Raw genomic sequence first — 26,073 nt, forward strand, 5'->3', positions numbered from 1 at the left:
AATCATACATACATACAATCATACATACATACATACATACATACATACAATCATTTGCAGGTAGGCAGCCTTCTTAGTCCAGAAAACCGTGGACGCTGATCATCCCCCCGGTGAAGTAGATCAAGTAACGGGGCAAACTTGAAAGTTGGGCTTCTCAATGTGCTCAAGTCCACTGCCTTGTTACAAGCCGCCACGATTGCTGCAGGCTGCCATATGATAAGCCAAGTGAAGCAGGCTAATCGGAGACTAAAATGGCAATCTATTTAAGCTGTTCTGGCTAGGCACAACTCAAATACTGGACACTTCTACATACTCATCAGCTCACAGCAGCTTGAATATGGAGCAGTGGCTCTGCTATTCGTTTTCAAAGAAAGAAACTTAATTTCCTGAAAAAGAAGAGCGCTTGATCGGGCTATAAAACGTTTACTGGTTCCCGCCCATATTTGCGTCGCGGAATACTTAAATTTCAGGCCAGGCAGAACAAAATTAAGGCATGACAGATTGCTGTAATGTTATAGAGCCCCTGCTGAGCGATAGCCTCCTCTGCAATGCTCGAGCGCAAGACGCACAAGCGTGGAATAGGCAGCCCACACCGCAGGTAGCCTACAGTGCGTGGTCATGACACACGGAGGACAGTCGTTACAGCAGAATCGTAGGACAAGTTTTATTACAAAATTACGTTATTGCTGCGTTTAAGCGAGACTTTGCCTGACTTGTTAGTTTCCCAGGCTGCAGCCGGCAATACCCACTGTCGAAAGGGGGGGGGTCTCCGCCCCCACACATTTCTCAGTGGGGGGCTAGCGCCCCCCTTGCCCCCCCCCCCCAGTAGGTACGCCTATGATCAAGAACCCCTTTCACACATGCACATTTGTTCGTTAAAGGTGCATGCGTTGTCCATCATAACGTACAAGAATAAGCAGTACATGTCGGCTTACCGCGACTGCTGTTGGTAATAACTATGTTACTGTTGGCATCGTTACGCAACTGTAAACAAGTGGTTATATTATGCAAATGCGACTCTTCAACATATGTGTATGCGTATACCATTTGCGCCTATCATTAGCGTCATTTCGTAACGTCTCGCTCAATGTAGAAATATTTGCAGTGGCTTAGCTCGGCTATGCCAGGATATACGTAGCGTTAGTTAAGGTTCAGCTGATTCTTCTTATTTTTCTGGTTGTCAAGCTTCTCCGCTTTTCTGCGCCGCTTAGCAGCATTTGCACTCTCCTTCTCCATGGCTATACGACACTGGCAAACGCCAGACAGCCAGTCTGACAAATGGCTAACCTCCCTGTCCCTCCGTTTTTATTGCGATAGCAATTATGTGAAGATTCTTGACGACATTTTGCCGTCGCCATCATGTCCCGTATAAAGTCCAAATTGATAAGATCCCCTTGCGCATCGTATGTTCTACCGCGGGTAGAAGCGCGCGAGCGGGGGCGGCGAACGCGGCCGAAGCAGAGATCAAACGAGCCAGCCCATTTCCGTCGCTCGGAGGGCGCTTGCGATAGCACTAGCCCACTCAAGAGGCCTGCCGTCGAAGCAGACAGGAAACGCCCGCCCGTTTTGAACGAGCATGAAAAGACTCGAGGGGGGGGGTGCGCAGAAGTCGGTGGAGCAGCCACGCTGACCTTTGAGTCTAACCCCCGTATTCACAAACGCACCTTCACTCAAGGCTTCGCCTCGACTTCACCAAGTCAAGGCGAAGCGCTCTCCTCCACTCAAGGAGCAGCTGGGTTTCAAGAACGCTCCTTGAGCAGTCCTCCGCCAAGGGGCTCCTCGAGAAACCGTCCTTCACTTGAGTTACGCAAAACGCACCTGGTAGCGAGGGTGTACAATAAAATATTACAATGAATGCAAGAAAAGTCGGTTAAAACGCTTGCGGAGGGCTTAAAAACGATCAAATAATTAAATGCATGAATGGTTGAAACTTACAAGCGGTATTCGAAACGTTTCTAGCTAGTTTCGACAGCAAGCGACGCTACTTTAGCCAAGCCACGCCAGAGCCGAATCCGCTGAGATCACATGCCGTCACATGCCCGGTGGTTGTGCGATTGTTACTGCGCTCTTTTCTCCCCGTTATCTCCGTGTTGTGATTGCGTAGCTTTTGTTTTGGTGCTATCGGGCACTTTGTCGTGCCGTGGTGTCTGTGACAGTGCAATGAGCGCGAGCAACGACCACGACGTCATGCGTGACGGTGGTAAGACTACCGCACCAAGGTTTGTGTATACGGCCGAAGAACGCGAGCTGCTTCGCAACTTGGTGATGCGGCACAGGTCCGTCATCGAAAACAAAAGAACGGACAACGTGTCGAAGCGCGCCAAGGACATCGGCTGGGAAAAAATTACCGAAGAGTACAACAGCCAACCAGGCATTCGTCGCGTGACGGTTTCGAAGTTGCGGAAGCTGTGGGACAATGAAAAGACAAAGTGGAAAAAAATGCAGTCGGAACAAAGGCGGAACTTGTACGCAACAGGTAAGTGTTTGCTTTACGTTTGCTTACTACTGGTAAGAAGTGCCGAGGTTCGACTTTTATTTGTGCGGTTAATCGAAATTTGTAAGAACAGATTTTGTGATACCCTGGGACCGCTGACGCACGCAATCCTTCGCCAGCACAAAATGCGCTGTCGTCCCTACTTATTATATTATTGTCTTAATATTGCTGAATGAAACATTGAAACTTACACCGATAATGTCAGTTAAAGAATAAATATTCTGAGTACCTTATGTCAACGTAACTAATTATGCATCGTTGCACGTTAAGAGCAGAAGATGGCAGAAATTATTATTATTATTATTATTATTATTATTATTATTATTATTATTGTTATTATTATGAATTAATGCTTCCCCTATTGTGAAAGTGAGGTATTTTTATTTGCGTCGCCTTGTTTAAATGTTTTGTTTGTGCTGTCACTTGTAGTACTGATGAACCCACGTAACCTTATTTTCACACCTCAGGGGGTGGTCCATCGACCTGCCGGCCAATGAGCCCGTCGTTGGCACTTGTAGGGGCGGCAGCCTCGCATATGGCGACACGGCTCCCCAACCCCTATGACAGCGATGGAGCACACATCGGCCAGCCGGTGCTGTCTCTACCGCCGGCACGCATCTTTGAGAGCATGGTGACTGGCAGTGAAGACACCATGGAAGAGCTGCTCGGTGAAGGAAGAATTGGCAAACTCGGCAGCATGTCGCAGCTGTTGTGTTGTGCTATGCCAGCATGCATGTATACTGAACGTGATGTGTTATATTTCAGTGATATTCAGTTCCGTGACTAATTTTTTTTTCGTTCAGCAAATCAGGAACGCAGGAACATACAACAGATAAAGGAAGAGTGCGGTGTGGTTCTTGTTTTGTTTGTTGTCTGTCCCTGCGCTCCCACTGCGCTGAACGAAAAATGAATGACCAACTAGCCCACCTTTCGATCTTTCCGTGACTAATGCAACTGTCGAAATGATTAGCATGTCTGTTTTACTAGAATTTACGTGTCCGTAATTATTTTTTTATATTTAGTAATACTCTCAATCCCGTCAGGAACTTTTTCCAGGAGTGGGTTCAACACTGTGTGCACTCATTATACATGCACACAATTATGCAGTAGTAGATATGCTTACAAAAATTATACAAAATAATAATGCTAATTACTTCCCATAGAGAGCATACCGGTCTGTTGACAGAAAGTAATGCTGTGTAAACAGTCTGATATCACCCCAAACCGTTCTAATGTACTTCTGTGTGGTTTAGCATGTACTTGCACGACATGTTTCACATCATGGCTAGTTTGCTGGCCAGCACACCTTTGGACGTGTAATTCAACTTTGTTCTTTGTGTGCAGATGCCCTTTGCCCAGCACCACGCCCCGGGCAGCAAAAGGCTGACTTGCCAAAAAGCCAGTGCATGTCAACTGCGAGAGATAAAAACTCGCCAGTCAACTCAACATTGTGCTGCCATTGAAGCACTGGTTCATGAAGGACAGTCTCTTTTTCGCAATTTGTTTCTCTTGCATGCTTCCATGTACGTTGAGGAGCTGTCCCCATCTGTTATTATTATCAAGGTGTTTGTGTGGTGTCATTGTTGCATGCAACTAGCACCTGTTATTCGTTTTCATAATTACACTATGAACAGAGTAATTTCCAATGTTGTGTGTTCACGTAGAAGCATGGAAACACACAAGTGTGCCTGTACCGAAAAGCTACAATGTTAAAAGGCCTTTCTGATTACATAGCATGCCGGTAGGGCACCAGTTCTGTTTCTTTTGTGTATGCAGACACTGCCAATGTCGCACCATGGCCAGCTGTTGAAGTCTCGGCTCAACCAGGAGCTATGGGCTTGCCGACATCTACAGTGCAGGCGCCTTCAGTCATAAAGCCCAGCTGCACGCTGCTCCAGTAGTGCTGGCGACATGTGGTCTCTCAAGTTGGATTGTGTGACTAACATGTAGCAGGCGTATTGCAGATAAGTTGTTTCTCCACTTAATCGAAGTAGTTTGTTACTGCTTATGTTCATGTAGCTAGTAAAGTAAAAGTAAATTTCTTATGACTCCGGCAGCCATGCAGTACGATGTACTTTTATCCAAGAAGTTATGTGTAAAATCAGGCCACCTTTTGACATTAGATATGTGTTATTAACATATTTCATAGACCTCAGAGAAAGATGCTGAATGTACAGTTATTCCAAATGAAATGCTTCTCAGGTACGCTGCAGTAAAGCGTTAGTAGCTGCGGCCGTGGCAATGCTGAGGTTAGAATGAATGCAGTATTCAAGTTTATATCTGCAAGTATCACTGGCCCCCTGCTACACTTCTATTTTACTTCTTGGCCAGAGTTCCATAATGGAGCCAAAAGTGCCTTCCATATACGTGTGTAGCTGATTTGTAGTAGCTGTCTGAATACGATTCGTGCATGTCAGTGCATTTATACTCGTACCAACTTCTAACAGCGATACCGACACCGCTTACGTGTGTGAACTTTCTCAACCCTTATGCAATTGTTTTTTATTATGTGTGCAGACATGTCATTCGAGCCAATCCTGCCAGCAACGGAAGGTGCTGCCTCCGCAGTATTGCATGCATCGCCACCATCCATGACAGATCCCCCCGCAAGTAGCACTGTACCTGCTGAAGGGAGCAACGTGCCACGAACAGCGCCGACAGCTGCTCCACAGGGAAGCGGGAACGCTTTGGCTGGCGCAGATGCACACCTGCCATCGAGATCGGCACGAAGCCGCACAGCAGCGGTAGAGCGGGTGCTCGCCCCAGAAGTTGCTGCCCGAATGGAGGCGATAAAAAATGATGAGCGACGCAAAGCGGAGCTGCATGCCGTGGAGCTGCGTCTGCGTAGGCAGCAGCTGTCCCAGCAACGACAGCTGCACAGCATGCGAATGAAGTAGGAGCAGGAGCTCCATAAAATTCAGGTGCGGCTCCTGGAGCAGCAGCTGGAGCAGCAAAAGTCGCGCTTTGAAATGGAGTGCCAGAAGCAGCAGCAGCACGCAGAAAAATAAATGATTCGTTGTCTCTCACACACATTGTTTTTATGTGCAAGACGTACGGCACAGCTCTGGTGAAGGAAAAAAATATGCTGCGAATTGGCAAGCATGGAAAGGAAAGCTAAAACAGGACCAAAGTATGTACATTAAGGATGTGTTACACATGTCAAAGCAGAAATCTTGATTAACATTCAATGGAATTCCACCTTGTTACACGAGAGAGTGCTGACAAGTTCCTGGTTTTGCACAGACAGTGTACAGTGACACCTTTGAAAGCGCACAGTTATTCAAAGTGATTCCTTCTCAAGCAGATGTCCGTTCTACATTGTTGTTTCACCTCTTATGGTTACCTAAAAAAAAGCCTTGCTATAAGACGTCAAAACAGCTCTCAGCAGCATGTCTGATGATAACGTCGTCATAATGATGCCTCTTCAAGACATCATTATGACATCTTCAAACATACGGTAGTTGTAAAGGACCAGGTCACGTGAATATGAGCGATGCAGGGCCACTTTGGAACACAAGGCCTCAGTTTGGCAGGCACAACTCGTGACATCTGTGAGTATTCATTGCCGACTGTTCCAAAATTTCTGCACCCACTTCTGACATGCTCCCAGAAGGTTCCCAGGAACTGGGCTGTATTTTTGCCAGGTATTCACCTATTTTTAAGAATCTGCTTGTAGACAGCATAGCTTGTTACCGGATTTTTCGAGATTGTTGGGAGGCCTCTGTGCGATTCACGTTCAATGGCAAAATGCCATGTCTTAAAACGAGGGAGCCCGCTTTTGAATGAGCCGTAAGGACATCTCCCCTCAATGTTTCTGACATTTCAGCATGACTGATCTTTGAAAACTTTTGGTTATGGCGCTCGGCTACTGACCGGAAGGTCGCGGGATCGAATCCCGGCCGCGGCGGCTGCATTTTCGACGGAGGCGACAATACTGAGGCCTGTGTACTTAGACTTAGGTGCACGTTAAACTACAGGTAGTCAAAATATCCGGAGCCCTCCACTATGGCGTCCCTCATAATCATATTGTGGTTTTGGAACGTTAAACCCCGCATATCTTACTTGCGCAATTATTGACGAAGTGTCAAGTTTTCATACGATTTTAGGTGTCTGTTTCATTTCTGAGCGAAAGGTGACGAAGCCACGAACTTCACAACACCCCCTAGAACGTGCACATACATGGCTGAAGTTGTTTGTCATCTCAGTAGAACAGAGTGACATTAAATTAATTCCTTAGTTAAATGCGCGAGCGATCAGCCGCGTTCGGCATCGCGAACCGAGCAACGTGTCCGTTTGGTTTGCCACATCAGGCTGCGGCCGCCTCAAGTGCTGTGGTATCACGACAGCTGGTGGTTCCGGGTCCCGCCTGAGGACTGCCAGGTTGTGCAGGGCAGCACAGGCTGTTGTGATGACAGCAGAACGTTCTGCCAGGTGCTGCAGCCCCATGTCCAAACACGGGAAGCGACGCTTCCACACACCAAAGGCCCTCTCGATGGTGTTTCGGGTGCGGATGTGAGCTGCTTGATACCTACGTAAAAAATATGTTGCTCTTTGAACTTACACTCAATACTCGAGGGCGAACATTACACTTTGGGATCATAAGGACACAAAGTATTGCGGCCAGCGTTCATATTCTATTGTAATATGGGATATAATCAGTGCACAAAATACAAAAAGGTATACATGCACCATGCTTATTCTAATTAAGGCCTTAAGCACAATAGCTTGGAAATAATTCCGCTAGTTTCATAAAGTAAACCAAACCCTAAATGTTTACTACTAACCGGCTCTCGGGGCTGTCCGGTGGCGCGTCAGCCGTCGGGGTCATGAGAAATGAGAGGCACGGGTAGCCAGCATCGCCAAGCAGGAGACCCGGCACTCGCTTCGTCTCATAGAGAACGCGTGCACGACTGTTGTCGAATATACGACTGTCGTGCACAGATCCAGGCCAGCTGGCGACGACGTCGAAAAACTGCAGCTTCGGCCCTGCAATCACCTATTGAAAAAAAAAATTGCATGTTGTGCTGTTTTTCTGCTGGAACAAAAGTAAACTACGTACATCATGCATGCGTTATCTTCTTTCAGTGTACTAGCATTCACTGTTATTTCTGGTTACAGCCAAATAATTTCAAATACGTTGCAAGACTATTTCATTCGTGTGCCTCAGGGGCGTAGCCAAGGGGGGGGTTGGGGGGTTCAAACCCCCCCCCCCGAAATTTTTTCAATTTTGCTTGCATATATAGGCACGCACACATACAAACGCACGCACGAACATACATAAAGTATGGTTGAACCCCCCCCCCCCGAAAAAAATTTCTGGCTACGCCCCTGGTGTGCCTCTTTTAAAGCTGTAATCACGCGACGGGCGTGATCGCGGACGAGTCGCTTGACATGTGACGTGATTCGGATCGCTCTGCAACTAGCATTCACAAGAGAGGGGTGAATTCACGCTACAGGGGAGGATTTTGGTATTTCCCGTTGAGCATCCCAACTGTGATTTGGGCCTCCGTCGTTTCGCGAATCGCTCCGCGCGGACCTAAGGAGGACCGCGTGGAACAGGTGACGTTGTACGTAATCCTGATCAGGCTCGAAGCGCGATTCGCACCGTCGCGTGGATACATTTTTACACGGGCGCAGCGCCGCGCAGTCAAAAGGACGCTCCACCGTTCAGAAGAGCTTCAACGGGGCCCTAATTGAGTTAATTGATAATTACCATGGCTGATTCTTTTTGTCAATGTGCCGTTTATAGCATTGTTTATTTGAATTGCAAAAAGCATTTATAATGAGATTATGTAATGTGAATGTTAAATTATTATTATTTAAAAATTACCGCAAAACTAGTAACATTAAAAGAGAAGAAGTAGCAAGTTACCTGAACGTTTATCGAGAAGTAGCCCTTCCGGTTGCGGTACACTTCTCCGTCCGGCCCACCAGGCGATTTGATGCGGATGTGGGTGCAGTCTATGCACCCTGTCACCCCAGGAAATTTGGCGATGCGGTAGAACCCCACCATCGTTTCGCGGAACCCGTCATCAGAGTTGGGGAACTGCACGACGTCCGGGAACAAGTGCGTGGCGATCAGCCGCGACACACGTTCAATAACGCGGCTCACAGTCGGCTGCGACACATGCACGAGGTCGCCCGCCACAACTTGAAATGTGCCCGCTCCATAGAAGCGCAGCGCAATCAGAAGCTGTATCATCGGTGGTAGAGGGTGGCCACGGTCGCTGCAGCTCTCCTCAAGGGGCAAGCACTCGAGCAGCTTTTTCACGCTGCTCTTCGTGAAACGGAAGCGCGCGAGGAATTCGCTGTCCGTGAAGTCTTCCATGGGGTTCGACCTGTCCCTCAAGAGTGGCCGCGGTATGCCCACGCAGTCCTCTACGTCGCTGAACAGTTCGTCAACGCGGAGCACATATTGGACAAACGAAGCGTAGTCCGCCATGATACTTGACTCAAGGAGCGATTCAAGGTAGCTTCCGCGCTACCTTGAGAATCTCAAGTGAAACACTCGAGATTTCCTCAAGTCGAGGTGCGTTTCGAGTGAAGGGCGATTTGTGAATCGCAAAACGGCCCTCAAGGAGAGTTTCGAGTGAAGGGTCGAGTCGAGGAGCGTTTGTGAATACGGGGGTAAGTCGCGATCGCTGGCGAGCGCGCTATCTCAGGAGCCATCAGCTGGCGGCTGGTATTCGCAATGCCCATAGACTGTCGCGCCGCCAAGCGGAATTCAGGAGCGTCCTCTCGAGGAGGGTTAGTAGACGACAAAATGGCAGCACTACGCAGTCGCTCCCTTGTTCGGCTGTGCTAGCATCAGTGTTAACGCGTTGGCAAGAAAGGAACACTACGACTTTGCATGTTCCCTGCATCAGTGAACAAACCGGGCCCTCCGTGACACGATAAATCTGATTCGTTCTTGCGAGACGCGAAGTTTTCGTGAATACGTGGCAACTCGCGCTTTCAATGCTTGCCCAGAGCGTACACATACTATCAGCTTCGCGAGGCTTTCTGTAGCCACGTAGGTGAGTTAAATCTTATCGTCTGACATATTCAGTTGAAGCTCACCCTGTTTTACTTGCATATATCATTGGTCAGTGTTTCTTGTAGTGCATGAGTCTCATAACACTGTACGCGGGAGGTAGCTCGGGCTCGCGATGTGCTCTCGTATAACTGAGCGATTTCGAGTTGGCGATACATTAAAATAGGGCCTCTATCCTTTGTCAGCAAAGCCCTGTTACGAATCGCGCGAGCGACGTTTCAATCATTCGAGGACGCGTCTGCTCGACGCCTTTCGTGGAGCGAACGCTTTCCACGCCATTCTTCGCCAGTGTGTTGGGTTTCGTAGCCTACGCTGCGCCGCTTGTTTTTGTACGTTTGTTGATAGGTGGCAGCACACTGCAAGCGATTTGCTTGTTGACCGGTCTGAGAGCAAAATGTTCTCCGCGCCCAGACGTCTCTCTAATTGTAAACGTGGTGTCGCGGAGTGGTCGAAGTCGTTCGGCGGAGGAATCTCTTCAGATTGCTTTCAGCAGCGATGCTGAAAGAAACCATCTTGACGACGAGGATTTTTCACTGGACGTAGAAGACTGAAAGCACCGAGAGTGACAGCGACGATGAACGATCAGCCGCCAACTCACGAGGAGCGAGTTGCACTTCACGTCCCCTTCGTGCGTTAATGTTCTTTCACGCTCGTAAGTCACTTTGATTGTACTTAAAATATCCTTGAGCGAGATCAAAATAAAAGCATAGTTCCTCGTGTGCATTGCATGTATCACAATTATTGTGGATATTATGAAGCGCCGCATGCCGCCAACACGCTCGAGCTCGACCGGCGAAGCGAAATGGTTAGAGCGATGGAACGTGCAGTCACGGCCACGTACAATGCACGCCTCTGGGCTAACTTCTTCGATGTTGCGAAAAACATACGTGTGCATTCTTTTCTATATTCATGTTTCGATCGTGCTGATCGAACCTGCAACATGCGAGTGAAGTGAATTGCACACGGTTAGACTCTCAGCATGGCTGACAACGGCGTATTATGTTTGCAAACAATCACCACGTTAAACGTGTGGTCCCAGCAGCGATGGCACTACTCGCTGGCGGCCTGCTACTGCTGCAAATCCGTCAGCAGGCTCGGTACGTACTACCGTGGAGTGCCGTTCAGCTCGTACGTCAATTCTAGTTCATGCAGTTTTATGTAGCACGCACAGGATTTCGCAAAGCATCGTTATGCACAGTAACAGAGCTGAAACATAACCTTTCACACCGCAGCAAATAATTAGGTGGCGAGTACTTAGCACTTTCCATGGTTTGGGAAAGCACTTTAGTCTCATATTTATTTCAGCGCAGCTCATGATTTCATCCGGTGAAAGTGGCACGGGCCGTACGTCCGCACGTCCTATCTGTTCCTATATGCTAACAAACGGGTTGACCCTCCTCCCGGCACCATCTTGAAAAGCACGGCGCGCCACCTATAGTTCGTGGGCATTGCGAATACCCCTTGTACGTTTTGCGCTCTCAATGCGAAGTGACTATGCGGAAAGAACATCTCTCTATGGAGCGGCCGTATTCTCTTACACCAGAGTTTTTTAGTTCTGCGAGATCAGACACAAAATAGCTGCCAGCCTCACTTCGTATAACAATACAATTTGTTGCAATCGCATTTGATGCTTCGTACGTGCGGTGAAATTGACTTTTTGTGTTCCTCGTCCTCCTCTCCGCCATATGTATACCCCAACTGATACGTCTGCGTGTGCGTGCAAAATCAGAGGCGCTATCAAGCGACTCCGGCGCAGCGTCAGACGGGCACTGCGCAAGGGAGGCGCACAGCTTGGCGCGCGCCAGCGCCACTGCGTCTGCCACGGCTATGACGTCACTCCTCTGGAATGTGCAGACCACCGAGAAGCGCGGCGGCTTCGGTGCGCCAGCCAAAGTTACTATACTCGGCGACAGCTTTTCTTGACATTGGAGCGAAGGCTACGGAGGCGGGGCCTCCGCACATTTGTGTTACTACGCATGTAATCCGGCAGCTTGCAGCCAATTTCAGTTCCAGTTTCGGTTTTCGCTTGCTCGCAGCGCTAGTGTGTTTAGCAAAATGTGTGCATGCAAAATGGGAACGTCAAACTATGATGAGAGTGCATACATGCAGCAAGTTACTGTGCTGTATATATACTGGTACATATAAAATTTTCCGCTGTTCAGAACGTTTTCTCAGCATTATTCAGCCTTTATAACAGTGAAGTTTAGATTGAGTGTTCAGTCAGCAAAAAAAAACGCCAGGCCTGCGCTGAAACCGCAGCACAGTCACAGCGAAAGCTGGAAGAGCGGCGTTTCTAGAGCCCGTTAAGCTCTCTGGGGGCTACAATACAAGTACACTAGAAAGGTACCCACTATGCCATAAATCACAATTTTTGTGAAGTTGGGAAGCACCTACTAAGGCATTATTCGTCATTCTGCGGAGAAGCGAGGCACCAGCTACACGTCTGTAAGGCATTATGTGCACTTTGTTGACGCGACGACTGATGACGATGAAGAATCATGGCTCAGCCCTTTGTAATGGGTTGGAAGTATTAAACGGCCCACCAGTTAGGTAATTTGCATTGGGTGACGCCCGGTCGCTATTTCCCTCTCCCGTCATGCTGTATAACATACGTTGACGTGGGAGAGAGACGGGGGGGGGGGGGGCGAAGAACTTTACTGAGACCCCGAGGAAATGGATTATGCGCTTATGGGCTTCCTTGGCAACCAATACAAGTGCACTTGCGAGGAACCCACTACGCTATAAATCTGTGTAATTTTACTGAGACCCCGAGGAAGTGGATCATGCGCTTATGGGCTTCCTTGGCAACCAATACAAGTGCACTTGCGAGGAACCCACTACGCTATAAATCATTGTAATTTTTGAGAAGTAGGGCAGCAGGCACTGTGCCATTTTTCGTCATTTTACGGAGAGCGTTGGTACCTGCTAAATGCATGTAAAGCATTATGCGCACTTTGTTGATGCTGTGCCTGATGACGATGAAGAATTATGGCGTAGTCCTTTGTAATGGGTTGGAAGCATTCAACAACCTACTCGTTGCGCAAATCGCATTGTGTGACGCCTGGTTACAGAATTCGCGTTGTGCGACGATTGGTGCTTATTTTACTCTTCTAGCACGCTATGTTGCATATGGTAAAGTGGTTCCTTCCCGACATGAAACCTGTATAGGACCTTCTTGCAAAGCAGTTTCAAGCACCGGCATGGCTCAGAGGTTGAATACTGGGCTCCCAGGCAGAGGGCCCAGGTTCGAACCTCGTTCCATCCTGGAATTTTTTTCTTATTTCGTTTTTTTCTTATTTTGACCGATACTGGTTACGGACCCCGGCGGCGGCGGCGGCGGACAACTACGGCGCCAAAAACGGCCGGTGAAATGATCTCATAACAACTTTCGCTGTAAAAGTGTGGCAGCCCAGTATATACGGGTACGCGCCACACGTGATCGAATGTTAACGTTTACAGTATCGAGCCCTGGGGGGCGATCGGAGATCTGTTCGTTCCGCTTGTTCGTTCTCCTGGGGAAGAACAAGCGCGCTGATTGGCTGAAGCGGGAGATGCCACTCAAGGCCGGGGGGTGTCACCATTTCTTTTTTTTTTGCTTGATATTTTCTTTTTTGGTGACGTCATATCGCGTCATAACGAGTAGGGTGATCGGAGATCTCTGTTCTGCGCCGTTCGTTCTGCATCCATTCTGGCGGCGCACGCGATTAGCCGAAGCCGGAAAAAACCACGTCTCTGAGGGGCGTAGCCATTTTTCTTTTTGCTTGATCTTTTATTCTTTGGTGACGTCATACCGCGTCATAACGAGCATGTCGTCTGCTACAAACGAACGGATCGCGAGGCCGTTCGCACGCGTTTTCTCGAGCGAACAAACGGCTTCGCACGGCATGATGCGGCGGTTGCGGCTGCCGCAACAGCTGATTTTCAGAAAATGGCGCTTGCGACGTGTGCTTCTCTTGGGGTTGGAGGTGCGAGATGCGTTTGAAGCCATGAGCGAGTGCGGCGTCGTTTTCGGTTCTCCAAACGAACAGTGCGAACGAAATGAACGGGCCTGCCACTGGGCTGTGGTCTTACGCGCAGGGACTTCTTAGTTCAAAAGCGCTACCAGCTCTTGCCACGTGTCGTCTCGGTCCTCACTCGTGAACGACGGCCCCAGCGGGCGCGACGGCGTAGCTATCTGTGGGTGCTATTTTATAAAAGCCAGCAGAAGCTCCCTTTCACGAACCGACATCCGGGAGCCAAGCCAGACATTCCGGTTGGACGTCATATTGAAAAACTGCGCCAACCGCTACTTTTCTTTTTTTTTCTTTTTGGCGTGCGCGACTTAACATAGCAAGCACGTTAGAAAAACTAACACCAATAAATATCAGCACTCAAAGCTATTGCTGTTTCAGAAACTGCTTGAGCTTGAAAAGAAAAACAATATCTGTTCGTATAATAACTGTATTTATTAGAAGGCGAGAAACACTTCGTTTTGAAATATTCGGTTCGTTTGCCGAGGACAAACGATGCGCGTCTACTTCCGGAAAGCACGCGGCTCACCGCTTGACGATTGGCTGTCGTCTTCCTCTCGGCGGAAGAGAGCTGCGGAACGCCCACTTTTGTGACGTAACACCGCCAGAACGAACGCGGAACGAACAGAGATCTCCGATCCCCCCCCCCCCCCCCCCTGGTACAGGCGAAGTGGAAGGCCGGTTGCGGCACGATCCTGCCACGGGCCTGTCTTGTTTCAGTTTTGCTGTATTCGGTTTACGCCCACAAAGACTGTCAGCAATGATCGGCGCAGACTGCGCCTCAGTGTTCGAGAAGCCTCACAATTGTCGTAGATCGTTGTTAAGATTACGCGCAAGACGCGAACAGTCAAGCTTATTTCAGAGCTTGAGCGGCCACCAGTGATAAGGCTGGAAAGTTTGATGCGCGATGTATAAAAGACGGCGCGTCCCAACGATGAGCAGCTTTTCCGCGGCAGATGCTGTACTCGCCGCTATCAGCGCCTGTGTGCATTACTGTAATCTGACTTTCCTTTTACCGGCCGTCTGCTGCCTTCGTCAACGTCATGACCCGTGAAAATATAATAGCTATGCAAACTATGCAAGATGACGACCGTCTCCACGCACACACCGCAGCAAAAATACGCAAGTACCATGATACCACTGAACTGGATGATTTTAAGAGAGCTTACGCTTAATTGAATAGAGACTGAAACAGATTTTTTTATCGAGCTTCGCTCGTCAAGCACCTTCATGTAGTGTGATGGCCGCCGTTGTTTTTTTCTATCCCTGTGCATGCAGTATGTAACAGGTATTGTCTATAATAATAATTGTTATTGGTATAAAAAAAAGTATGCATAAAAACAGTTCATATCTTTTATTGTATCACAGCCATACGGGAAAATTCTCGAGGCCCGTGTATTTAGATTTCGGGGCACGTTAAAGAACCCCAGGCGGTCAAAATTTCCGGAGCCCTGCACTGCGACGTCTCTCATATTCATATCGTGGTTTCAGGACGTTAAACACCATGAATTATTATTAACATAACATTTTGCACTTGTGGCACAGAACGTGATAGCCATAACCTTTTGCTTCCACTCCATGTCGACATAACATTTGGCACTTGTGACCAGAACATGATAACCATAACTCGTTGCTGGAACTCTGTCAACATAACATTTTTGCAGTTGTGGCACTGAACATGATAGCCATAATTTTTTTCTGGCACTCCATGTCGACATAACATTTTGCACTTGTGACCAGAACATGATAACCATAACTCGTTGCTGGAACTCTATGTCAACATAACATTTTTGCACTTGTGGCACAGAACGTGATAACCATAACTCGTTGCTGGCATTGCTTGCCATAAGAACCATTTATAATAAACAAATCAAAATAGGTAAGAGCAGGAACACATTGATAACGAAGACTGAGATGGTAGAATACATTAGGAAATGAGTAAATGAAAAATAAAACAATGACAAGAAGCAGTATCACACTATCAGGTCCCATTGAGACAGCAATGAAACAAGGCATCAAGCACTACTGGCATGACATCACACAGAAAAATGAACACAATTTTGAACACTTCAATACTCAACTAAGAAATGTGGTTTTCCCTGATGCAGCGTATAATGTAAAAGTTCATGGCTGTGATACATGATCACATCAGAGCCGCTGTAACAGTACAGTGCACAGCACACGGCCGCTGACACAAAACGCACAGGTTTCAGCCTGTCGCATTTCGATGCATCAGAAATGCCAGACGCCCGTGTACTTATGTTTCCGTGCATGTTAAACAACACCGGATGGTCAAAACTTGTGCAACCCTCTAGCACGGCATGTCGCATAACCACATCGTTGTTTTGGCACACAATATCCCAACAATTATTATCACACCACGGCAATGTAACCAGAACATACACGAAGTGCAACGAAACATAGAGAGACCAGCAGATTAAATTAAAATGAAGTCAATAAGCAATAAAAAGCAACTAAATAGCAGTGACTAATGGACCTCACAAGCAATATCACAGTTTCTGGTTAGGCACGCGTGCAACCTTTTGGTTGAAGCTTTGAAAAAGCACACATGGAGATGCTCATGGCAGTTCATCGATTCCGCTCATGTCAGAGCTGCTTGACTCATCATCATCATCATCATCATCATCAGCCTGTCTACGCCCACTGCAGGGCAAAGGCCTCTCCCATGTTCCGCCAATCAACCCGGTCCTGTGCTTTCTGTTGCCACGTTATACCTGCAAACTTCTTAATCTCATCTACCCACCTAATTTTCTGTCTTCCCCTCACGCGTTTGCCCTCTCTTGGAATCCAGTCAGTTACCCTTAATGACCACCGGTTATCCGGCCGACGTGCTACGTGGCCGGCCCATATCCATTTCTTCTTCTTAATTTCAACTATGATATCCTTAACCCCCGTTTGTTCCCTGACCCACTCTGCTCTCTTCCTGTCTCTTAAGGTTACACCTATCATTTTCCTTTCCATCGCTCGCTGCGTCGTCCTCAATTTAAGTTGAACCCTCTTTGTAAGTCTCCAGGTTTCTGCTCCGTAGGTAAGTACCGGTAAGATGCAGCTGTTATATACCTTCCTCTTGAGAGATAGTGGTAGACTACCATTCATGATTTGATAGTGCTTGCCGAATGAGCCCCATCCCATCCTTATTCTTCTAGTTATTTCACTCTCATGGTTCGGCTCCGCGGTTACTACCTGTCCTAAGTAGACGTACTCCTTTACAACTTCCAGCGTCTCGCCACCTATCGCGAAGCGCTGTTCTCTGCCAAGATTGTTCCACATTACTTTAGTTTTATGCATATTAATTTTCAGACCTACTCTTCTACTTTCCGTATCCAGTTCAGTAATCATTCGTCTCCCGCGTTACTCATCAATGCAATGTCATCAGCGAAGCGCAGGTTACTGAGATACTCTCCATTAACTCTTATCCCTAATTCTTCCCAATCTAGGGCCCTGAAAACTTCCTGTAAACACGCGGTGAATAGCATTGGAGAGATCGTGTCTCCCTGTCGTACGCCCTTCTTAATTGGGATTCTGTCGCTTTCTTTATGAAGGACTATAGTGGCTGTGGATGCGCTGTAGATTTCTTCCATTATGTTTATATAGGCTTCGTCGATGCCCTGATTCCGCAGTGCTTGCATGACTGCTGATGTCTCCACCGAATCAAATGCCTTCTCGTAATCTATGAAGGCTATGTATAGGGGTTGGTTGTACTCCGCGCATTTCTCTATCACCTGATTGATAGTATGAATATGGTCTATTGTTGAGAAGCCTGTACGAAATCCTGCCTGGTCCCTTGGTTGATTAAACTCTAATGTCGTATTAATTCTGTTAGCAATTACTTTTGTGAATAGCTTGTAGACAACGGACCGTAAGCTGATGGGCCTGTAATTTTTCAGGTCCTTGACGTCCCCTTTCTTATGGATCAAGATGATGTTGGCATTCTTCCAAGATTCTGGTATCCTCCCTGTCGAGAGACACTTCGTATACAGGGTGGCCAGTTTCTCTAACATAATCTCTCCACCGTCTTTCAACAGGTCTGATGTTACCTGATCCTCACCAGCGGCTTTGCCTCTTTGCATTCCCTTTAGGGCTTTCTTTACTTCTCCTGTTAATACTGGTGGGATGCCAGATTCCTCTGGTATATTACTGCTTCTTACGTTATCATCCTGACTGTCTCGGCTGCTGTACAGATCTCTGTAGAACTCTTCCGCTATCTCAACTATTCTATCCATATTGGTTGTGACCTTGCCATCCTTGTCCCTTAACGCATACATCTGATTTTTGCCTATGCACAGTTTTGTCTTCGTAGCTTTGAGGCTTCTTCCGTTCTTTAGAGCATGCTCAATTCTCTCCATATTATACTTTCTTATGTCGGCTACTTTACGCCTATTGATCAACTTCGAAAGCTCCGCCAGCTCTATTTTGTCTGTTGCATTTGAGGCTTTCATAGCTTGACGTTTCTTAATGAGGTTTTTCGTCTCTTGGGATAGCTTACCAGTATCCTGTCTAACGACTGTACCCCCGACTTCCACTGCACACTCCTTAATGATACTAGTCAGATTATCATTCATTGCGTCAACGCTAAGGTCGGTTTCCTCGGTTAAAGCCGCGTACCTATTCTGAAGTGAAACTCTGAATTCCTGTACTTTCCCTCGCAGAGCTAGTTCATTAATCGGCTTCTTGCGTATCAGTTTCTCCCGTTCCTTCCTCACGTCTAGTTGAATTCTAGATCTTACCATTCTATGGTCACTGCATCGGATCTTGTTAACTACTTCCACATCCTGTATAATGCCCGGGTGGTCGCACATTATGAAGTCTATTTCATTTTTAGTTTCGCCATTAGGACTCCTCCACGTCCACTTACGAGTAGTCCGTTTTCTGTAGAAGGTGTTCAAGATCCGTAAATTATTGCGTTCTGCGAACTCTACTAGTAACTCCCCTCTGGCATTTCTAGAGCCGATGCCATATTCCCCAACTGCGTGATCTCCAGCCTGCTTCTTGCCTACTTTTGCATTAAAGTCGCCCATCAGTACAGTATACTGTGTCTTTACCTTACTCATTGCTGATTCTACGTCTTCGTAGAAGCGTTCAACCAGTTGATCATCATGGGTGGATGTAGGCGCATAGGCCTGTATCACCTTCATCCTGTACCTCTTATTAAACTTAATCACGATACATAACACCCTCTCATTAATGCTATAGTATTCCTCTATATTGCCAGCTATATTTTTATGAATAAGGAACCCCACTCCTAGTTCTCTTCTGTCAGCTAAGCCACGATAGCATAGGACGTGTCCGTTCTTCAGCACTGTGTAAGCCTCCTGTGGCCTCCTAACCTCACTGAGCCCTATTACATCCCATTTAACACCCTCTAATTCCTCGAATAGTACGGCTAGACTCGCCTCACTAGATAAAGTTCTAGCGTTATATGTAGCCAAGTTCAGATTCCAATGACGGCCTGTCCAGACCCAGAGATTCTTAGCACCCTCTGCTGCGTCGCAGGTCTGACCGCCGCCTTGGTCAGTTGCTTCGCAGCCGCTGGGGACTGAGGGCCGAGGGTTAATTGGTGTATTCATGTGGGAGGTAGTGGCCAAGTACTACACCAGGGTGGCCAATCCTGCTCTGGTGAGGGAGTGCATTGCTGGCTGTGGTCGCCAGTGAGGCTGCACCCCAGGCCTTTTTACACAATTCCATCATCACGCGGATTTTTTTTTTTAATCCGGTTGGGAATTGTCCGGCACCGGGATTCGAACCACGGACCTCTTGCATGCGAAGCTGATGTTCTACCCACTACGCCATCGCTGCATTATATATGCTTGACTCATCAGAAGTACTCGAATCTGTGCCCAAAGAAATTATGAGACTTTCTGTTTGGCTGTCTATAATGCCATCCCGCTCCCATGTCTCATCCTCAAGCTTTATCACGTGATTGCAGTCTCGAAACCAGTTCTGCGGGGTCACACCTGCGATACCTTCCAGCAACAGCTGCTCGACTGAATCGATCTTGAAGTCAGTGTTCTTTGAAGCAACATATCCTTTGACCTGGCTCCACACGAGCTCTATTGGATTGAGCTCACAGTGGTAAGGAGGCAAGCGCACAACCTCATGACCGGCAGCGCTGGCAAGTGTGTCAATCTGGTAAGCAAGGAACATGTGCTTATTCTGCTTAACGAGCTGAAGCAGTTCGCTCTTCAGATAGTCATCCGAAAAAGGGATACTTTTCGATTTCAACCAGCACTGGATGTCGGCTTTTCTTGATGATGAACTTGGCACCTTTTCAACTTGAGCACTGTGATAGGACGCATTATCCATCACAATCACACTGCGTGGCTTGATGTTTGGTAGCAACTGTTCAACAAACCATTTTTGAAAACGCGCAGCATCCATTTCTGCGTGGTAATCACCAGCGCCCTTCTTGGCACGAAAAACTAGGGCGGCTCCATCAACAAAGCCTTCCGCACTGCCAGCATGCAAAACAATTAGGCGTCTTCCTTTACCGCTCGGTGCACGGAGACCTGTTGTGACGCCTTGACGAAATGCGTCTTGCCGGGACATCACTTTGGTGTCTGTCCATACGGTCTCCTTAGTGTGGCCAGCGTTTACCCAGGTCTCATCAAGGCAGTATATGGTCCTGTAAAAGAAAAGAAATCAGTCGTATAGTTAGGAGCGTACTTTAACTGGCAACAGCCCATTAATAAACCAGCGGCCTTGATTCAAAGTTATGCCTCTGTTACAGCGCCAAGAATCCACTGACAAAACCCATGTGAATACATATAACAAAGATGAGCTGACAAACTTCCCCTGAGAAAGACTGAAGCGATTGTTTACAAAACATGTTTCAGGCTGCTCATAAAAGCTAATGCAACCACATCCCCAATCTTGTGCACAGCATATTCGCTGAATAAAATTAGCTATTATTTCCTTCAAGCCATTCAGATTTCTTGCTCCTACGCGGAAAGGCAGTAAATCTTCCCAAACAATGCGACGGGAAATTCAGCAATAGCGAAACGATCAGTGACATCTTCGGCACAGATCATCGCATCCTCGGCTGATACTATTATCCACCGTACAAGCACAAGCATGAACAGCTACCTTATTTTACTGGAGAATTTCGCTGCGACTGAAATTAGGATTGTGTAAGGCTTTCGATCACTCGCGTCAACAGCACACGTTTGGCGATCACTGATGCAAAGCATACAGCTCGTTTTCGCTCACCATTAGGTACACATGCATGCTCACCATTCGCGTCTACACTTTTACCAACAAGCACGCGCAACGAATGTTTGCAGATATTAAAAGAACGCAACAACTTACCACTGCTGCCTCCGCATTTCTCGGATTGTACGGAGGTACTTTCGACGCCAAGCAACGATGTCGTCTCGTTCGAGCAATGCGGAATTCCTTTTTCTCTTGCGTTGCGTAGCTTCTCGACCGTAGGCAGTTCATTGCGCATGAAATAGTTGTGCACTTTGCGCCGCAATGCTGCCAACGCAAACGTGTCGTAGCGCAGCAGCCTCGTCTTGGCGGTCATGCGCTTCCCAGCTTCGCCCGAGACCGAGAAATCCAGTTTCTTACGCTTTGGAGAGGAAAGTGGGGCCCGCAGAGCTTCAGCCTTGATTCGTGTTACCGTTCGCGTACTCACTCCGGTGAGTTCGGCGACAGTCCGGCACACAGAATTCGTCGACAGCTCGGGCTGACGGCGCCTTACTCCAGCGTACACGTTGCAGATAACCTGCTTCGTTTGCTTGGAGACCCACTTCTTGTCACACTTAGAGTATAGCCTCCTCGGAGAACTAAAATGAGAGTTCGCAGCCGCACATGGTACCGCCGGCACCGGGGACGCCATGTTTACTGCAAGAGCAAGCAGCAGGCGCAGCCACTGACCTCCATTAAAAAGGCTGAACGGCGCATCCCCGCTCTGCGAGGCGGGCGCTTGTGAAGCCACCGGAAGGTGCCCTTTTTGTCCCGGAAGCCGGCGTCTTCTGTGCGTCTCAGTCGCGCAATTCAAATATTCTCTGCTGGCAGCTGTTGTTATGATCGTTTTTATTTTTTATTTTTTCAAACTCTGCGATTACGCGTCGCTTTAGACGCCGACGAACGCCACACGAAAGATGACAGACGCCGTGCCGACACCGTCCGAATACGGCGGAGTGCTGCAACGTACAAAATGCGTAAAAAGTAATGCAACTTTGAGGTACTTACGCGTGAAATGTCTTCCCTGACGACTTTTCCGGTCGATTCGTACAGTTTACTGCGCTACAAGCAGGTATTTCTTTAAAAAAAGAAGAGAAAAGCTCTTTTCCGGGACAAAAACGGCGGTTTCCGGTGGCTTCACGCCCGCGTGCTCGATGCGCCATCCAGCTCCTCCTAGTGGAGATCAGTGGGCGCAGCAGGCGTCCGGAAAACATGGTGCCGTCCAAGAAATAAAAAAAGAAAAAAAAATTAAGGCGCACGATAACTGCTTTTACATGAACAGCTTCCGATACTTGTTCTATCTTTATAATGAAGAACGTTTATTTATTCGGGCCAAGTAACTATTAGAATCAGAAAATAAAAAAAGGTACTATTTCCTGGCGCGCGCGCATGCAGGCGGTTCGGCTCTGTAGCTTCCACAGTGCTGTCAAGGAAAGCTGTCGCCGAGTATAGACTAGGCTCAGTTTACAAACTCTCCGCCGGCGCCGTGCTTCGCTTGTGTCTCCATTTTCCGTTTGGCCGACAGGTGGCGGGAGCATTCCATCGAGACCCACCCTCGCGGCTAGCAAGGCTGTGCTCGGGCGCCCAATGTGCACGTTTATCTTCATTTAAACCTGTGGAAAACCTCAAATGCATCGCTGCAACATATCTTAGCTTATCTTAACATATCCAGCCGTTGTGTGTGTCACTTCTGTCCCTTGTCCGGCATCTTGTTGACTGGTTTGTGCGTCAGCGTCATGTACCAAGTGACCCAGACTTCGACCTTATAACATATCTTAGCCACTGGCGTTTTCTGTGCTTGCTTCAAAACATGTGAGCGCGGCATGCTTTAGTCTCGAGTCCAAGCTCCCGGAAGATCACGCATTTCGCATTGCGTGCGTGGTTTCGCTACCATTTAGTAACCTTGTTGGCTGATTTCCCGCATGCCCTGCTTTTTTTGCAATTAGCCTAAGGTTATAACGCGCGTCATTTGAAAAAAAAAAACATTTTGCATTTCTATTTATATACAAACGATTTGCACAGAAACCCACGCGCGTCGCAACTAACGGCCGCGGCTTCTGCGGCTTCCGTGCTCGTGAGCACCCCCCTTTCAACGTAAATGCTGCTTCATGCTAACTCGGCGGGGAAATCGTGGCCACTTTACTCACTAGCGATTCAGCATAGATTAGAAAGTAACAAAGCAACAGGGCTTTCATTCATCAGTTTATTCAGGTGCATTCACTTCTGTCTACTCCTACTGGCACGAAATAAAAGATAAATACGCTGGTTGTCCTCCCACTTCTAAGTAAACTCGAGTTCACACTCCACAAATCTCAAGTACTGGCCGGTACATATGTGCACCGCAGTGGTACAGCGGTTACGGTGCTCGGCCAACCTGCTAACCTGAAAGTCGTGGTTTAGATCCCGGCCGCGGCGGTCCAATTTTGATGGAAGCGAAATGCTGGAGGCCCGTGTACTGGTGATGTCAATGCACGTTAAAGAACACCGCATGGTCGAAATTTCCAGAGCCCTCCACTGCGGAGTGCCTCATAATCATATCGTGGTGTTAGCACGTAAAACCACAGATATCATTGCTTCCACCGGTACTTACAATAGCTTTACACGCTTTCTGACAGCTTTAACTTGCGCACTCGTGTCTTTGTGTTGCCGTAGAAACATTGCATAAAAATTCATGCGAGTTACTCAATAAAAAACCCGCATTTCCCCGAAGGGGAGTATGAGGAAGTGCGAAGCACGGGGTGATGCTATGAGGGGGCGCGCGCGACTAAACTGCAGAAAACTGCAGAGCCGAGCGAAGGAGACGGCAGCGAGAGAGCACGCGCCAGCCGACCCACGGAGGTCTTGTTGGCGGCGTTGCGCACGCCCGAGATGGGGCTCAGGTTGTTGTCGAACCACAGTCGATCGCACACCGCGCAGCTATATCCGGAGCTGCGGTCCAGGAAGTCTCGCTTGAAGCGCGCGTCCGGCCGATCGAATTCGAGGGCCCGCGCTCGCTCACGCATCGCGCGTCCCCGCGCCAGATCGGCTTCGGGGTGCTCGGCTCGCTTCGCACGCTTTCGTTCGGCGTCTCGCCGCCGGCCTTCATCACCGCAGGCAATGCGCGGGGCGCGCGCAGCCACGGAGCGGAGGGCGGAGCGCGCGCAGTCACGTGGGGCGTGACGTCGCTGCGCCGTTGCTACAGACGCTCCTCTCCGCTCCTCGCGCCGTTGCTAGGGGAGAGGAGGAGGAGCGCGGATGACGGCGGATTCAGGGTCGCTTAAAAGTGCATTCGCACTTAAAACTTTAAAATACGTGCAGGTAGCTAGGAGCGGAAAAGAAATGGCGGACCGACCGGCTTGCGTCGTTCCGGTACCCGCTCAACAACCGGGCACACAACACGTCGGCATTATTTGGTAGGCTTAGATGCACACACAACACTTCATCGAATTAGCAGTCATGTAAACACATCATCTACGGAGCACTGGCAAAGTTCCGAACACATGACAACAGAAGAAAGAATACGGGAGGTTAACCGCCACAAGCAGTTCCAGCGGCGACTACACGGAGTACTAGCAGAGAACATCTATACCATTTTACGCCAGCAAACTGCAGCTAACTGCGCAGCGCCGGAGCGCGGGCCACCCTAGCGCGGGATCCCGATGCGACTGCAGCGCCAGTCGAAGCGGAATCGGTGTCGATTCCGCGCCACGCGGCGCAGTTTGTAAACTGAACCTGGTCTAGTAACGTTGGCGCCAGCTTTGCGCCGTGTGACGTCACTGCTCCTCGCGCATGCGCACCACGGCTCTCAAACTGCCACGTGAAACTGATCCGCTTCAGCCAGGGTAGCTAACGCCACAAAATTACACCACAGTGACCTTCCCGCCGCATGGTTCTCGCTACATCAATTCCCACGGTACGTGGGATGTGCCGAATTTTTTCACTGACGTATTTCTGGGACCAAAATACGTCAGCGAAGTCTTCGTTGATCCTGGCGTAAAACACTTTCGTGTTTTACAAGATGGCTTTCGCGTTCGATTCATCTAAGGTGAACGCACAAGGGACTATTTGGGTTTTTTATTTATTTGGGGCGCGCAGCTGTTTGTGAGGAGTGTTTTTTGGGAGAGCGCGTGATGTTTTTTTAGATGCGAAGCAGCTTATGGCGGGGGCTTTGTCCCTCACTCCCGGGTCCCGCGGTGTCCACACCCCACTGCGCATGCGCTTCCCCTCTCTCTACTGTCCTACGCTCCCCCTCTCCTCTAGGAATCCTCTACTCTACGGAGCGGCGGGCACGACAGGTGGTGCGACAGCTGCATACTCCGCTGGGGGCGCCACGGTAGTTCCGCGGTAAGAAATCGACGGAGCGCGCGCGACTCATTCTCTCGCCTGTTCAGCGCCGCGATGAGCGCTCGGGCCGCTGCCGCGAAACGGGAGCGGCGACGTGGCGATCCCAAACTTCGGGCTCGCGAAGCAGAAAGGAAACGTGAATGGCAGTAAGCGGACCCTGAACTCCGGGCTCGGGAAGCCGAATGAAAATGTCAACGTCGAGCGGCGGATCTCGAGGCGGCGCCGCAACGCAAAGCCGAATCGAAACGTCAACGTCGAACGGCGTTTACTCCTTTTATATATTCCCATTCGTCCTGTCAGTAAAATTACACCATCTCCGGCTCAAGCTAACCATATTCCCAATGCTTCGCATCCACACATGGTTCCCTTTAGCGGGAGATGGTGTAATTTTGTGCGGCGGTGGGTTTTTTGGAACACCACCATCACCAACTTCGCAGCTAAGTCAGTACAAGGTTCACTTGAAATACTGATAATGACGGCTATTGTGGGGCAATGTAGGCTACAATGTTCCAGTGGCCAGTCGCTACGGTGAGGGGCCCGCTTCTTTATCAATAACACTGCGGTGACGGCGCAACTCTTATCATACACGCGCCAAATCCGAACCGTGTGGCGTCGCTGCAACTTTTATGCTGAGTAGTCCACCCGTGTCTCTTGGGCGCACGTGACACAGGGTTCGACGAATGCACGTGCACACATAAGCGTTTCAAGAAGAACACCGGAGGTCGCACCCAGCCAACAGGAAATTGTGCGTTGGATGGTCTTATTAACCTCTGATAAAAATAAAAACTCATTTAAAAGCGAGGCAAAGTTCCAAGCAAAGATTTGTGTTGAATATAGTTTATTATATCGAAGAATAAGTTAAGAAAAGGGCTATCTTTTGTCAGAATTAGTAATAAAAATTAATTGAATGAGTTAATTGAAATACGAGAATGTTTTATTGCCAACGGCTGAATCGTTGAGGTACCTGGCGGAGCACGTTAAGCAGGCACTTTCTTCTACGTGCCCTC

At 48.6% G+C, this 26,073-nt stretch overlaps 2 protein-coding genes across 2 annotated transcripts; one reads left to right on the forward strand and one right to left on the reverse strand.

Moving 5' to 3' along the window:
* The first annotated feature begins 2,015 nt into the window (after nt 1-2,015).
* LOC119403580 (uncharacterized) lies at nt 2,016-5,391 on the forward strand. The gene is made up of 4 exons (XM_037670506.1): nt 2,016-2,476; nt 2,962-3,162; nt 3,839-3,892; nt 5,012-5,391. Exons 1-4 carry the CDS (start codon nt 2,026-2,028, stop codon nt 5,389-5,391), a joined length of 1,086 nt encoding a protein of 361 aa, XP_037526434.1. The 5' UTR covers nt 2,016-2,025.
* Nucleotides 5,392-5,527: 136 nt separating this feature from the next.
* On the reverse strand, nt 5,528-8,936 carry LOC119402398 (putative nuclease HARBI1). Its single transcript, XM_037669539.2, has 3 exons — nt 8,367-8,936; nt 7,279-7,490; nt 5,528-7,022 (listed from the first exon to the last, which is right to left on the reverse strand). Exons 1-3 carry the CDS (start codon nt 8,934-8,936, stop codon nt 6,728-6,730), a joined length of 1,077 nt encoding a protein of 358 aa, XP_037525467.1. The 3' UTR covers nt 5,528-6,727.
* Between the last annotated feature and the right edge of the window lie 17,137 nt (nt 8,937-26,073).

This window comes from Rhipicephalus sanguineus, chromosome 8 (genome assembly GCF_013339695.2).
Source record: "Rhipicephalus sanguineus isolate Rsan-2018 chromosome 8, BIME_Rsan_1.4, whole genome shotgun sequence".
Lineage (NCBI taxonomy): Eukaryota > Metazoa > Arthropoda > Arachnida > Ixodida > Ixodidae > Rhipicephalus > Rhipicephalus sanguineus.